The sequence below is a fragment of the Tupaia chinensis genome, unplaced genomic scaffold (assembly GCF_000334495.1).
Source record: "Tupaia chinensis unplaced genomic scaffold, TupChi_1.0 Scaffold149501_1, whole genome shotgun sequence".
In the NCBI taxonomy this organism is placed as follows: domain Eukaryota; kingdom Metazoa; phylum Chordata; class Mammalia; order Scandentia; family Tupaiidae; genus Tupaia; species Tupaia belangeri.
The window spans coordinates 2,752,945-2,767,667 of record NW_006209345.1 but is presented as its reverse complement, the minus strand read 5'-3'; the positions used below and the strand labels follow the sequence as shown (position 1 = coordinate 2,767,667).

General features: G+C 54.3%; 2 protein-coding genes across 3 annotated transcripts; one reads left to right on the top strand and one right to left on the bottom strand.

The window, feature by feature from the left end:
- Window positions 1-2,121: 2,121 nt before the first annotated feature.
- On the top strand, window positions 2,122-7,228 carry NDUFV1 (NADH:ubiquinone oxidoreductase core subunit V1). The gene is made up of 10 exons (XM_006171267.3): window positions 2,122-2,311; window positions 3,686-3,768; window positions 3,842-4,012; window positions 4,715-4,898; window positions 5,194-5,383; window positions 5,756-5,968; window positions 6,141-6,307; window positions 6,638-6,719; window positions 6,844-6,989; window positions 7,068-7,228. Exons 1-10 carry the CDS (start codon window positions 2,240-2,242, stop codon window positions 7,152-7,154), a joined length of 1,395 nt encoding a protein of 464 aa, XP_006171329.1. The 5' UTR covers window positions 2,122-2,239; the 3' UTR covers window positions 7,155-7,228.
- An 85-nt stretch (window positions 7,229-7,313) lies between these two features.
- LOC102467931 (double C2-like domain-containing protein gamma) lies at window positions 7,314-12,126 on the bottom strand. Of its 2 annotated transcripts, XM_027769400.1 has the most exons (11): window positions 11,887-12,126; window positions 11,371-11,755; window positions 11,119-11,198; window positions 10,971-11,042; window positions 10,653-10,762; window positions 10,435-10,570; window positions 10,215-10,265; window positions 8,329-8,483; window positions 8,158-8,239; window positions 7,936-8,032; window positions 7,314-7,861 (listed from the first exon to the last, which is right to left on the bottom strand). In XM_027769400.1, exons 2-11 carry the CDS (start codon window positions 11,618-11,620, stop codon window positions 7,731-7,733), a joined length of 1,164 nt encoding a protein of 387 aa, XP_027625201.1. In that variant the 5' UTR covers window positions 11,621-11,755; window positions 11,887-12,126; the 3' UTR covers window positions 7,314-7,730. The 2 variants fall into 2 exon arrangements, with proteins under 2 accessions (XP_027625201.1, XP_027625202.1); XM_027769401.1 differs by lacking the exon at window positions 11,887-12,126 and having other exon boundaries at window positions 11,371-11,855.
- Between the last annotated feature and the right edge of the window lie 2,597 nt (window positions 12,127-14,723).

Below are 14,723 nucleotides of genomic sequence, written 5' to 3'. Positions count from 1 at the left end.
GTAGAGTTGCCAGGGCACAGTGGATCTGGGGTGTGGAGTACAGGGAGGTGTCCTCGAGACTCCCCTTTCTGGCCTGGAGGCTGGTGGAGGAGGCAGATGTATGAACCACAGCACAGGATGGGTCAGGAGCTGAGGGAGAAGTGAGAATCAGGGTCTGGGTGTTGAGTGTCACCTGCCTGGGAAGTGACACTGGAGCAGACCTCCTTCTTTACTTGGGTAGCCTGATAATCAGGTGCTTAGCTATATGGGGACCATGCAAGTAACTTATTGTCAGAAAATCGCAGGCTGAGTCCTAGCAGCTTTGCCATCTGGCAAGCCACCTTTTAAATTTTTTTTTTTTTTATCATTGATATACTCCATCTGCTTCGCAAACAGGCACTCATCATTGCTCTGCCCTGGGTTGAGGCAGGATTAAGGAGAGGATACGTGGCAAGGGCTTGGCTCAGAGCCTGGCATTGGATGAACAAGGGATCCTGCCCCTCATTCTCCATTTCCCAACCCAAGCCGCTTCTCCCTTGACCCAGTTAGAGAGGAGGAAGGAATCTACCCTCTGGCTCCATCCTGCCCCCCTCTCTTGCCCCTAAAGGAGAGATCCACAGACTCAGGTCTAAACCCGGATTAGTTGTGTAATCCCCAGCTCTGCTTGAGCAATCTTTCCCCCTACCCAGAGAGCCAGGATGCTTGGGCTCTGAGACTGGCACTGCCCTACCCTCTGTGAGTCCTCAGCCAGGGTGGAATGTTCTTGGTGCCTCTCTCTTGGAACATCACTGACATCCACAGTGACTGTCACATGCTTGTCAGTTGTTCTGTGGGTTTGCTGTGTGCAAAGCATCCTGGGGAGGAAGAATGGCCTGGGTTCGAGTGCAAGTCTACCACTCAGCAGATTTATGTGCAGGGATAAGGGATGAAACCCCTCTGAAACGCAATTTTTTCATGTACAAAAACAGTTTATACCAGCCAGAGCTGCTGTGAGGCATGCATGAGAAAGTAGGTGCAAGTGAGTTTTGTAAAAAGCTCGGTTCTGGAGAGAGGAGAAAGGATCATTGCAGCAGAAGAGAACAGATGGTTCCCTCCATGGGGCCTGGAAAACTGGGCTGGGGAGGGAAGACCAAAAAGAACACATTACAGAGAGCAGAGCACAGTCTCAGAGTCAAAGAGTACCAGAGAAATGAAAAGAGGAAGAGTTCATTAGACTTCCAAGACTTCCTGAGAAGGTAACAGACAGAAGGCCTCCTCAGGTCAGGGGGAAACTCAAGTGAGGGAGACAGCCAAAACAGGCCCTAAAGCCTAATGAGGGAACCTGGGGTGGAGGAGTGCGGTCACAGCAGTGGCCTGGGCTTGATGACCCTGGCGGGGAGTGGGAGGAGGGGGAAAAGGAGGTTGGGGAACTCGTATATGTAGGGTCTGGGCCACATTCCAAAAGTAGTAGGGGTCATCCCAGGATTTTGCCCAGGACCATCAAGTGCTGGACTCTTCTTACAACGGCAGGGAGAGTTCTGCGGCGCTGTAGGAGGATGTGCCACTCCCTGACCGTGTCTGTCCTCTCAGCCTCAGCTTAACAAGCACTCCAGACCCACAACCTCGGGAAGGACCTTCGTGAACAACCCCCTGCCTGCCTTGTCGTTGCCCAGGCTACCTGCAGCTAAAGAGCAATCTTCCCTGGGCACGAGGATGCCCGGAGGGAGCTCACAGTCTGTCAGGACTTGTACAGGCACAGTAATCACAGCGCAGTCAAGGATCCGGCTGGAACCTCCTGTTCCTCTCCCACATCCCCGCTCTCGACACACACACACCCCTGCACACAGCCGAGTACACCAAATACCTAACCTGTAAAAAGTGGAACACACTAGGACCTAGCAGAAGGAGACACGAGCAGTTTATTTGAGGTTTGAAAGGCTGTGGGCCAGCAAGCGGGTGAATAATGCAGTGAACTAGCAACCGGGCCAGCCAGTTCGTAAATGCCGGTCTCGCAGATGGATCGAGAGACGGGCCCGAGACTGGCGGGACTACATCTCCCAGAAGCCCAAGCGCCAACAGGCCACTTCCGGTTTCCCCGCCCTCTCCCAAGGAGGCGGGGCGGAAGGCGGAGCGGGAGAAGTGAGGAGGTGCTTGAGCGGGGCACCAGGGCCGGGGCGCGTGACGTTCTTCCTGTGCGCCGCCTAGCGTCCCTGTCGCGCCGGCTCCTCCAGCCTCAGAACTGTGAAGGTGACAGCGGGAGGTGACCAGCCTGGCCCCCGCGATGCTGGCGGCACGGCGGCTGCTCGGCGGATCGCTCCCCGTGCAGCTCTCTGTGCGCTTCAGCGGCAGTACGGTGAGGCCCGGCCTGACTCGGGCCAGGGACGTTCGCGGCAGGTCTCGCTGCCGCGTCTCTGTGCGCGCGGTCTCTTGGTCTGTAGTGCCTTTTGGAGCGCTTCTACCGTTCTTTTCTCCGCAGGCCCGGGAGCAAGGATGCCTCTCTGGCTTGGTCGTAGAAGGGGAGTCAAGGGCTCCAGCGGGAGGCTGACTCTCATCCCAGCCCTCCAGCTCCCTGATTTCCCGTAGTTCATAGACCTTCAGCTTAGCGGGAAGTTCTGCAGTGTGTGGAGTCCTGGTCTCTCATTCCTTTCTTGCCACGGTCTTGTAGGGAATGAAGGGGTCATTGCACCATTTTGCAGATTCAGAAAACAGCTTTGGAGAGTTGCACCTGCAGATCCCCATGCAGGAGTGACCGAGATGCACTTTTTAAAGGGACAGGAGTCTAGAAACCAGGCGCCCTCAGTAGGAGTACTTTCCACTGAGTCATGTGGAATTCCATTCCCCACTTATCCTCAGTTTTATCCCAAGTGGTCCCCCACCATCACCTTTATGTCTCAACTCCAGTGAGGGGTTTCTTTTCCATCATGAAGCCTATTTTGCCTCTTCAGCAGAGTTAGAGAGTTTGTAAGATAAGACCCCTAGCCTAACCAACTTTTGGTCCAGTAAGAAAGCCAAAGTGAACAGATGTCCCATTGCACTGGGCCAGGGGAAGTGGTATGGTGCTGTGATTCAGGTGTGGGTTTTGGCCGCAAATGGATCTGGGATCAAATTTTATCTGCTGCACGGGAACCAGCAGTTAGCGTAATGGCTATGTCGCTGGACTCCCACGTAGTCGACCGCGGTTCGCGTCCTGGACCCGGTGGCTTAAAACTCATGCCAGGTGCGTGTGTGTGCGTGCCCAAGATCCCGAGAGGAGAATGGAGGAGAAGGGATTGCGGCGTGACCATACCCCCTGGGGGGTGATTTCTCGCTTTCTGTCTCTATGTCTCTCTCTGTCTGTCTGGCGAGCGCACGTGCCCTATAGCAAAAATCTCTCCAAAAAAAAAAAAATTTTATCTGCTGCTTTCAGCTATGTAACCTTCCATAAGTTCCTTTTGCTCTGAGCCTCAGTTTCTTCTGTAAAATGGAGGAAATCATTTCTATCTCAGGGTCATTATGAAGTTGTAATGGGATTCTGGATGTAAAATGTTTAGCCTAGTACTGCTAAACAGTAAGTACGCAGTACGTGGTAGTGGTAGCTATGATGCTACAGAGTTTGAGGCTTAGGCCTCTGCCCTGTCCCCTAGCTCATCCTCTCCCTAGCAGGAGGATCCAAGAATCTGTAACTTTTGGCCCAACTCCAGTGGCCCCAGAGAGCTCTGTTGGGCCTCCTGATCCTCCCTCTCCCCAGACAGCACCCAAGAAAACATCATTTGGCTCGCTGAAGGATGAAGACCGTATCTTCACCAACCTGTATGGCCGCCATGATTGGAGGTGAGAAAGTACCCTGAGCCCTGTGGGTCCTGGAGCTCTGCTTTCTCTTCACTGCCTTCCACACTCTGTCCAGGCTTAAAGGTGCCCAGAGTCGAGGTGACTGGTACAAGACAAAGGAGATCTTGTTGAAGGGGCCTGACTGGATCCTGGGTGAGATCAAGACATCAGGCCTGCGGGGCCGTGGAGGCGCTGGCTTCCCCACTGGCCTCAAGTGGAGCTTCATGAATAAGCCTTCGGATGGCAGGTGTGTGTGGGGAGACAGATGTGGTTGCAGGAGAGACCTTGAGGGTGGCTGGAGCATGCCTGGGCCCTTGGCTATTTCCTTAAAAACTCAGGGTGAAGGAGGTGGGAAAATGTTTCCAGGCCTTAGGTGGATGCCAGGATTTATTGTTCTCTGTGGACGTCCTCAGAGTAGATTTGTGATGTAGCAGATCAACACAAGATTTTGACACAGGTAGACTTAAAAACCAAATGCCAGACCTACCTTCTACTCATTAGAGTTTTTGAATCTTAGGCTTATCTTTTGTAAGTGGGTATAGTGGTACCGTGCAGAGATGAAAGAGAATGTTTATACAGCTTTTGACCCAGGTTTTGGTAGAAGGCTTCTTTACCTCCTTTTGCTCCCAGGGATGTAGCAGAGGTTGAGAGAGGCTCTTTGTGACTGTGCACAGAATTTGGCTGTCAGGAAAGCACAGGGAGAGAGAGACATTTGGGCTAAGCAGAACAAAGACTTTTCCTGTGGTCATAGCTGCCCCGAGATGGAATAGGCAGTAAGCTCCCTGTCATTGGTGGTGAGCGAGCAGATACCCTGGGGATGTGTTGGGAGGGCAGAGGGACTGGCTGTCAGAAAGGACTTCTTTGAGACTTGGGTGGAGCAGGGGTGGCATGTGATTAAGAGCCCAGATCTAGTGGCCATGTGGCTTGACTGACCTGGGAATTCCCACAGGCCCAAGTATCTGGTGGTGAATGCAGACGAGGGAGAGCCAGGCACGTGCAAGGATCGGGAGATCATGCGCCATGATCCTCACAAGCTGGTTGAAGGCTGCCTGGTCGGGGGCCGGGCCATGGGTGCCCGTGCTGCCTATATCTACATCCGCGGGGAGTTCTACAATGAGGCCTCCAATCTGCAGGTGGGCAGGAAGGGCATTGGCAGAGAAGAATGTGCCTGGTCCACTCATACACCTCTTCCCCAGCACAGTTCTTAGATGTTAGTGCCTGGTCTCTTGGTGATTGAACTAGAACAGTGGTGGTCACTTCTGCATGCATCCTGAATGGGACGTGGCCCCAAGAGCCCCCTTCTTGGGGCTCTTCCTTTATGCTGCAGAACCTCAGCTTGGGAGGCCTTCAAGGGTTCTGTGACTCCTGAAATTACAGGCCAACACCTGGGATCAGGGTGGGCTGGGGGCTCACATTCTTGTTCCCTAGGTGGCCATCCGAGAGGCCTATGAGGCAGGTCTGATTGGCAAGAACGCCTGTGGCTCTGGCTATGATTTTGATGTGTTCGTGGTGCGTGGAGCTGGGGCCTACATATGCGGAGAGGAGACGGCGCTCATTGAGTCCATTGAGGGCAAGCAGGGCAAGCCCCGCCTGAAGCCACCCTTCCCAGCAGACGTTGGTAAGACCTGGCCTGACCCTGTGCTCTGTCCTGGCTGTGTCCTGTGAAAACCAGGACCTGGCTTTCAGTCCCTGCTGGATTGTTCTCATGCCATTTCTGATGCCCTCTGGGCTGGGGCCAGATGCAGAAAATGGGCTCCTCCAGTGCCTTCTGCAGGCCTTCCTCCTGCCTCAGCTCCTTCCAAGCCTGTCCATGGCTCTGCCTTAGCAGAGCAGTTCTAGGAGCTGGAGGTGTGGTGAACATGGCAGTATAGCATCTCTGGAGGTGATTAGGGGATAAAGAGCAGGGTCTCTGGTATGGGAGCGGGACTGTGGGAACAGACCCCACTGCCAGGAAACCTGTCCTTACCCAGATATTCTCATTTCCCCAAAGGAGTGTTTGGTTGCCCCACAACTGTGGCCAATGTGGAGACAGTGGCTGTGTCCCCTACCATCTGCCGCCGTGGGGGCACTTGGTTTGCCAGCTTTGGTCGGGAACGCAACTCAGGCACCAAACTATTCAACATCTCTGGTCACGTCAACCACCCTTGCACTGTGGAGGAGGAGATGTCTGTGCCCCTGAAGGAACTGATTGAGAAGCATGCTGGTGAGGCCAGGGGCAAAGAGGGGCAGGGTATCCACGAAGGGACCAGCAGTGGGCGGGCCTCAGGAGAGCGGCTGGGTCCAAGGGATGACAAAAGTCCTGGTCTCAGGACTAGGCAGGCATGCCAGCCCCAGGCCTGACCATCCATCCCTCTGGGGATTGACTTGGGGTGCAGGGGGTGTCACAGGTGGCTGGGACAACCTCCTTGCTGTGATCCCTGGCGGCTCATCCACCCCGCTGATCCCCAAGTCCGTGTGTGAGACGGTGCTGATGGACTTTGACGCACTGGTGCAGGCACAGACGGGCCTGGGCACGGCTGCAGTGATTGTCATGGACCGCTCGGTAAGGGTCAGCCCACACACTCCACCTGGTGCTTCCCCATGCCAGCCTAGTTGCAATTTCCTTTCTTGGGCCTCTCTGAAAACCCTTTGCCAGCTCTCAAGTCCCAATACCTGCAGCCTGAGTAGAAGTGAGGTGGGAGAGGAGGGGAGCAGGCATGCCCTTGGGGGATAGTTCCCCTGAGTCTAGATAGTGCAGAGTGTCTAGGAAGATCAAAGGAGGCCAGAATACTTGGGAAGATCTGCTGGAACCTGGGAGGGAGTGTTGCCAGGGGGCCAGGGCGCAAGCTTCTTCCTGGCATTGGGTGCCTCCTCACTGCTCCCTGTCACCCAGACGGACATCGTGAAGGCCATCGCCCGCCTCATTGAATTCTACAAACACGAGAGCTGTGGCCAGTGCACCCCGTGCCGTGAAGGTGAGCATCTTGGACTGGCTGGGGGTTTGCTTGTTGTGGTCTCCACACCACGTGGCCTGCACCCCTCCTCAAGTCACACACCTGGCTACAGGAGACTCAGGCCCCCTCACTGCTGTGGTCACAGGTGTGGACTGGATGAACAAGGTGATGGCCCGCTTTGTGAAGGGGGATGCCCGGCCTGCTGAGATTGATTCCTTGTGGGAGATCAGCAAGCAGATCGAGGGCCACACCATCTGTGCTCTGGGTGACGGAGCCGCCTGGCCTGTGCAGGTACTCACTGCCCTGCTACGTGGCACTAGGGTAAGGGGGATTTTTGGACTCTGCCTCACATAGTACCCCTTCCTGCAGGGTTTGATCCGCCACTTCCGGCCAGAGCTTGAGGAGAGGATGCAGCGGTTTGCCCAGCAGCACCAGGCCCGGCAGGCTGCTTCCTGAGCCCAGTATCCTGGCCTAGGGGCTCCTGTCCATCTGCCCAGAATGCTGGACAATAAAGCAAGTACTGCCCGTGTTCCCGTTGCAGCTCCTCTGTGACTTTGCTTTTCTCCTACAGTCCTGGCCCACTGCTCATGGAGGCCTACTCCCAGACACAGCTGTGCTGTGACTCCACACCTTGGCCGCAGTGTATCAGTCCTAGATCATCCTGAGCACCATGCCTCAGTGTAGGAAACAGCATGGGGTGTGAGGGCTGGGCCTAGGACTTTTCCTGACCCCTAGCTTGACCTGGGCCTCATCCCAGCCTTGGGAGGATGGGAGACAGGAAAATGGGACCCAGTCTACCCTGTGAGACCATGGGCAAAGGGCGTGGCTCATGGCCAGAGAAAGGCTAGGCTCTGGTCTGACTTGAAGGAGATGTTTATTTTGGCTTCATCATTTGAGGTGGGATGGACTCAAAAGGAGGGGAGAGAAGCAGCAGCTCTCTGACTAAGGACTGGGCATGGGGGTAAGGCAGCCCCCAGGCTGCTTTGGCTCCATGTGGGTGACATGGGCAGCTTTGGGTGGGTTCATCCAGGGCTAGTGGCTGAACTGGAGGGGTGCACTGTCCAGCAGGTGCCACATCTCCAGCCGGTGGTCAGTGTGGCCCAGAGACTCACACCAGTGTCGCAGCCGCTCCCCGCTGGCCTGGCTGCTTAGCTGTACCCCTCCTGCCATGGGGAACGAGTCAGGAGTCAGCAGGAGCCTATGGGCTCCCATCACAGCCCCTTGCATTCCCACTCACCGATGAAGTCATCAGCCGTGCCCAGGTCGTAGTCCCACACAGACACCAGCAGCGTCTTCTGGGCCAGCTCCTCCCTCAGGCCTGCATAGAAGAATTCCTGCAACAAAGGGGCAGAAAAGCAGGAAAGAGGAGGTCCCAGGTCCTTCACAGTTTCACAAATCAGGGGAGTGACTCAGCAAGGTCAAGCCAAGGGTGACTGGAACTTGCCCAGCCCCAGCTTACCTCATTGAACTCTGGGTTTAGGGTCTTCTTGCGAACACTGGTCTTATATTTAGATTTCTTCCCCGTATTTGGGTGCAGGAAACTGGGAAGGATGCTGCGAATTAGTTATGGCCCTGGGAGGTAAGGAACTGCCACCTTGCCCTTACCACCCTTTGTTCACCCCGTACTCACAGGCGGACAAAGGGGTCTGAGTAGCCATTGGCGTCCATGGGGGCCAGGTGGGCGCAGCGAAGCACACCCACCAACAGGCCACCCCGCTGAGAGCTGTAGCACAGGGACAGCAGGATGCGCCCACGTTCCTCCCCAGCCACCTCTGCCTCCACTTCCTGCAGGTGTAGGCTGTGGTCAGCCTCCAGTCAGCCACAAGCCCGCCCCTCATCAGTGTCCAAGCTCATACTGTTCAGAGAAACCAGGGACCAACAATTTAATTTCCCAAAACAGCCACTTTCCTGGTGTCCTAGAAGGGACCTTTTGAGTCAGGTGTGTCCTCCAGGGCCTGAGGAGGGGAGAGGCTTGCTCAGGCCATGTGACTGGTCAGCTCAGCATGTCTTTGTCATGGAGGGGAAGGGAACTGAAGATCTCTGAGTGCCATGGACATGCTATAGGACCTTCCTGCATGGCCCCCATCAAGTGCCCAAGACCACCCCTGCAGGGCAAGCTGCGTAGCATGGGTGCAGCTCTGACAGGCTGTTCTTTTATTTATTTGTTTTTTTAAAGAATTATTTATTTACTGGAGTTGGCATGATGGCTATGTCACTGGACCACCAGACTCCCATGTAGTCGACCAGGGTTCAAGTCCTGGACCTGGTGGCTTAAATTCACACTGGCACTTGTACATGCATGCCCAAGATCCTGAGAAGAAAATAAAGAAGGGATTGCGGTGTGGCCATCCTCCCCGGGGTGATTTCTTGCTTCTTGTCTGTCTCTGTCTTTCTGGCAAGTATACATGCCCTATAGCAAAAACCTCTCAAAAAATTATTTATTCTATTTGTTACTATTTTTAAAAATTTGACCAGAGACAGAATGAGAAAGTAAGCTTCCAGGTTTGGGATTTGAACCGTGGTCAGCCATGTGGGAACCCAGAAGCTTTAACCACCAGCCAACAGCCTTTGGTCCAGCTGACAGGCTGTTCTTTACCAAAAATGTACAGGTCTCTTCAAAGCACATCCTTGTTGTTCCACCCCCACAGGTACCAGATTCTGACTCCTTTTGCGCACTCTGGGTCCCTGATGCCCAAGAACCAGGGAGGAAGCCTCTCACGCTCTGAGTCAGTGCAGAAAGCGCGACCACCTCTGCACAGGCATTTCTCCGTGCAGGAGCACGCTCTGAGCACTGCCCCTGCACCATGGCGCTGCTCGTGGGTGTCACAGTGCTCAGATGTCCACTGGGCAAAATGGTTTACCTGCGTTACATGGGTGGGTCCTCGGGCCCAGACTGCTGATGGGCCGCTGCAGTGAACTGCAGCTCCACAAAGAGCAGAGCACCTGCCCTTTGTTCTGAGAGGAGCCTCCGGGGGCCTTGCCTCAGCCTTGCAGGTCCCCTCCCCTGCTGAGCCACAGGGGGTCTGGCCACAACTTTGGCCTCCAGTGGGCTCCAAGAGGGGCTTACAGTCACCTTCACTGCCACTTGACAAGGACATGCCTAGCATAACCAGCCCTAAGAGTGGCACCCACACTGGTCCCAGGGACTGACTTGAGGGAGCCCCTCCTTGTTGTCCCACCTTGCCCAGCCTTCCCATCTTGAGTCACTGGCAAGTGACACCAGTTTTGGCCCCTGCCTCACGACTGCTGAGTCTCTGTGAAGCCACAGCTTTTCTTGTCTCAGTGCCCCACGGCTCCTCTGGGTTGCCCTGGCAAGGGAATCCCCCTAACCCTGCCCAGCTATGGGGGCTTGACTGTGTCCTGGGGGTTCTAAGGCTTACAGGGCCTATGAGAGAGATGTCTTCTAATTTCTCCAGGGCTGCCTGGCCCACCTATGTCCCTGCCTGACCCCCTTCAACCAGGACCATCCCAGGCCTGCACATCCCCCTCCCTGCTCAGTCCAGCTGTCCTACCCACCTCATATAGGGACATGCCGCGAGCTGTGTCCAGGCTCTTGGGTCTCTTGTTCTAAAAGAGCAGAGAGCCCAGTCACCTGATGCTGCTCAGGCCTCTTGCCTGTACCCTCCCCCCATGTCCAGCTCCTGCCCGGGCCCCCTCCGTGTGCCCCCATCTTCAGCTGCCACATCGCCAGGTTCCTGGCCCCTGCAGCCCCACCCTGTGCTCCAATCCCACTCACCAGCCTCCGCTTCTCTAGACAGACATCAAAGCTCCTGGCTCGGTTGGGCACCAGCTTCCTCAGGGGCACCCTCAGCTCTCCCAGGGGAGGTGCCCGCCGCCGTCGCCGCAGCCGTGGGTCCTCACACACGCACAGCCTGGTGGCCACCCAGGTGAGGATTGGTCAGGCCAACCCTCTCCCCCCACCCTGCCTCCTGATGGCTCAGGTCAGGTCCTCACCTCAGGGTCTTGCGCCCAGCGTCCTGGTGGGTAAAGCCATGATAGGTGAGTGTCTCCTCCCAGACAGGTCCCCTTGTGCCCCGAACAGTGCGTGTCCGAAGCTGGCTGGCCTGGGAGCCAAGCGGGGCAGGTCAGTACCTCTTAGGGCCCAGACACACCTCGCTCCCTACTATATACCCCCTATAGGATCCCCAGTGGCATATCCCAGCAGCTAGGACCCAGGCCCCGGGACATGGGGGAGGGGACAATCAGGGCCAGAAGGGTGCCCCAGACTGGCAGTGTGAAGGGCAGTGGCAGGGCCCTGGGACTTGTGCTCACCTTGCTGGCCCCAGGCAGCAGATTGGCTTTGACATAGGTGTCCACGGAGCCTGAGGCTGGTGGCTTGAGGCCCTGGGAACAGGCAGTGGATGTGGGGCAGGCCTGCAGCCCAGCTCCTTGTCCCAGGGACCCCTGCCCACACTCTCACCTTGGCGCGATGGGCTGTGCAGTGCAGGGCACTGTTGTCCGCATCGAAAAGCAGCGTGAATTCAAGGGTGCCCAGAACAGCTATGGGAAGGTGGCAGGCAGGTCAGTCCCTGCCTCAGCTCAACCTATCCCCCACCCCCATGGCCCTGTGCTTCCTGCCTTCTTGCCCCTCCACAATTGGGTGCCAGAGACACCTCAGGTCCAACCTGGCTGGGCTGAGCTCAGGGTACCCCTTGTCCCTGTCCCTACTCACTGCTGTCGTCTGAGTCTTCCTCTGGCTCTGGGTCGGGCTGCAGCTGGGGTGCAGTACGGATGGCTGGGGCTGCTGCAGGGCGCAGGTCCGGGGTGCGCAGGGTGGGCTCAGCAAAGGGGTAGAAGTGTGGGAAATAGTCAGAAATGAGGTGGATGGGTCGGATGGGGCCTGGGCTCACATCGATGGCCATGTGCTCCTGCATGCTCACCCGCCGTGGCCGCTGCAGGCCAGCTGCCGCCATACACGCCATGAAGGCTAGGACATGGGGGCAGGAACTCAGAGAAACCCCCGAGGACTGGGCATAAGGGGAATGCACCTGGTCATCAAGGCAGAGTGAAGAGGCATCACTGAGGCCACTGCACAAGGTTCTGGGCGGCAGCGGAACCTGAGGACAGAGCGCAAGGAGGCAGGGGTGGACAGCTCCAGCCTGGAGGGCTGAGGGAGTGATTGGGGAGGTAGAGGCAGGTTTGGGAGGGTCGAGGGTGTGTAGGGAGGCAGCCCAGTTGGGTTCCTTACCACTCTGAGAGCTCTTCTGTCTGGTTAGGTTCACTGCTGCTGGAGCTGGATGTGCATGAGAGTGTAACCGGTGGAGCTGGAGGAGGGGCTCAGCTGCCTTCAGAGCTCTGGGGCCAGCTCCTCCCTGCCCTCCCCTCAAGTGTCCCTTCTGTAGTGCTGGGGGCCCTTCCCCCTCCTCCTCCTGCCCCACCACCCATTCACACATTGTCAAAGGGAGTTATTTTTACCACTGTCATGTGGCCCTGCTCCCAGGTGAGGAGACTGGAGGGCCAGAGGTGACAAAGGAGTGTGTGTGTGTTAGAGGGGTGCTTGGGGGGGAGGAGGGTAGGTGAGAAGGGGGTGCTTGGGGAGGAGGAGGGTAGATGAGAAAGGAGTGCATGGGGAGGTGGGATGGTAGGGCTCCATTGGGGTAGAGATATAGGGTGCATGGAAGAAGGGAAGGGGCCCAGGCTCCTGTAGCCAGTTCAAACACTGGAAAACAAGAATCAGATCTTGTCAACACATCCCCCCATTCCTGGCTTAGAATAAAATCCTAGCCCCTTGTCAAGGCATGCTCTCTTATTGCCTGCTAAAATTCAGCAAACATATCTGTGAATGATCAAGAGACAAAGCAAAGAGGGACAAAATGGAGTTTATTTAGTTGTGTTTGAGCACAGGAAGTGGCCAAAAGCTAACAAGCCCAAAACTAACCCACAGAACAGAAATTTCCAGTACATTATACCATTACACTTCTCGTTTGTTCATTGTTATCTGTAACATGAATCTAGCTAGTTCATTGTTACTCTTACCCTCATGATTTTCCCAAACTTGTTCTGTGCATACTTTCTTTAAGCTATATTTAACAAAATAATTTAAACATCTGAGTATTATGTTAAATGATAACATTATTATAGTTTTCCCAATTTAACATATTACATTGTGTCCCTTGAGCAAACATCTCCTAAGATCTCTTGCCTGGGATCTCAGTCCTTGTCCTGGTTTCATTCTTGTGACTACTGGCTAAAACAAGTGACTTAAGTATCCTCTTTTTAAAAAATTATTTATGTAATTTTATTTATTATTTTAAAATTTGACCAGAGAGAGAGAGAAAGTGAGAAAGCAAGCCCCTAGATGCAGGACTTGAACCACATTCAGTCATGTGGTAATTCAGTGCCTGAACCACCACGCCACCTGCTGGTCCCTTGTTTCCTCTTCTAAGCAAACAGACTTATTTATTACTATTATTTGTTATAATAGTTACATAACACATTAGTTACAGAAGCTACAAGCACTAGTTAACTAACTCTTAAAGTATAAAGAATAGTGGAACCAGCAGTTAGCATAATGGCTATGTCGCTGGACTCCCACATAGTCGACTGCGGTTCACGTCCCGGACCCAGTGGCTTAAAACTCACGCTGGGCCGGGGGCCTGTGCGTGCGTGCCCAAGATCCCAAGAGGAGAATGGAGAAGAGATTGTGGCATGACCATTCCCCCTGGGGGGTGATTTCTCGCTTTCTGTCTCTATGTCTCTCTCTGGCGAGAGCACGTGCCCTATAGCGAAAACCTCTCAAAAAAAACCCAAAACAAACAAACAAAAAAGAACAACTCACACCGGGCACGTGTCTGGCAAGTGCGCGCCCTATAGCAAAAAAACCTCTCCAAAAAAAAAAAGTATAAAGAGTAGTAAAGAAAAAATACAGGGTTAAAAAGTTTCTTGTTGGGACTGGCAGGTAATATGGTGGTTAAGGGCGCTGGACTTCCACGTGGCTGATTGCGGTTTGAGTCCTGGAGTTGGTGGCTTGCTTTTCCCACTCTCTCATCAAATTAAAATAAATAAAGTTAAATAAAGTCATTCTTTAAAAAAAATTTCTTATTTCCTGTGATGTTCTTGTCTCCTCACCAAGGAGTGTCATTCTGGCTTGTCACAGTGGGCCCCCGTGTAGTGGAGCCTTTGCCCACCTTGCCAGCTCCCCCTTGCCCAGCTGCACACTGCTCTCCTGGTTTCCCTGGCTGCCCCAGGCAAGGCCAGGTATGGCTCCTTAGGCCTCTTTCCCAGCCTTTGACCTGATCCACCCCGCTCACCTTCAGCTTCTAGATCATGCCTGCCAGGAACTTGGTTGGTTTTAACGGACCAATAGTCCCTCACCCTTCTCTGATTTTTTATTTATTTTTTAAAATGTTGACAAGTATTAATTGTAGATATTTATGGGCATAATGTGTTGTCTTGATAACTGTAGTCATTGTAGAAAGATTTAAACACACTAATTAACATATCCATCACCTCACCTACTCATCATTTTTTTTGTATTAAGAGGAGGAAGTGGAAGAAGAAGAACAACTACTACTACTACTCATGCCAGGCACGTGTGCGTGCATGCTCAGAGCGGGGAGAATGGAGGAGAAGGGATTGGCATGGCCACCCCCTGGGGGGGGTGATTTCTCACTTTCTGTCTTTCTCTGTCTCTCTGGTGAGCACATGCACCCTATAGCAAAAAACCTCTCTCTGAAAAAAAAAAAAATGTAAAATTTACTCTTGGCTGGGCATGGTGGCACATGCCTGGAATCCCAGCTATGTGGGAGGCTGAGGCACAAGGATCTCAAGTTCAAGGTCAACCTCAGCAAGACAGCAAAACTGTGTCTCTTAAAACTAAATGGGCCATCCTGTGGCTTGGTGGTTAAGGTAGCTGGATCCCATACAGGCTATGTGGTGTGAGTTCCAGACCCAGTGGCCTGAGAAATATGCCACGCATGTGTGCCCAAAATCCCAAAAGGAGAGAGAACTAGAAGAGCGGGATTGTGCTGTGCCCACTCCCCATGGGGGTGCTTTCTCACGTCCTTTCTGCCACTGTACAGCAAA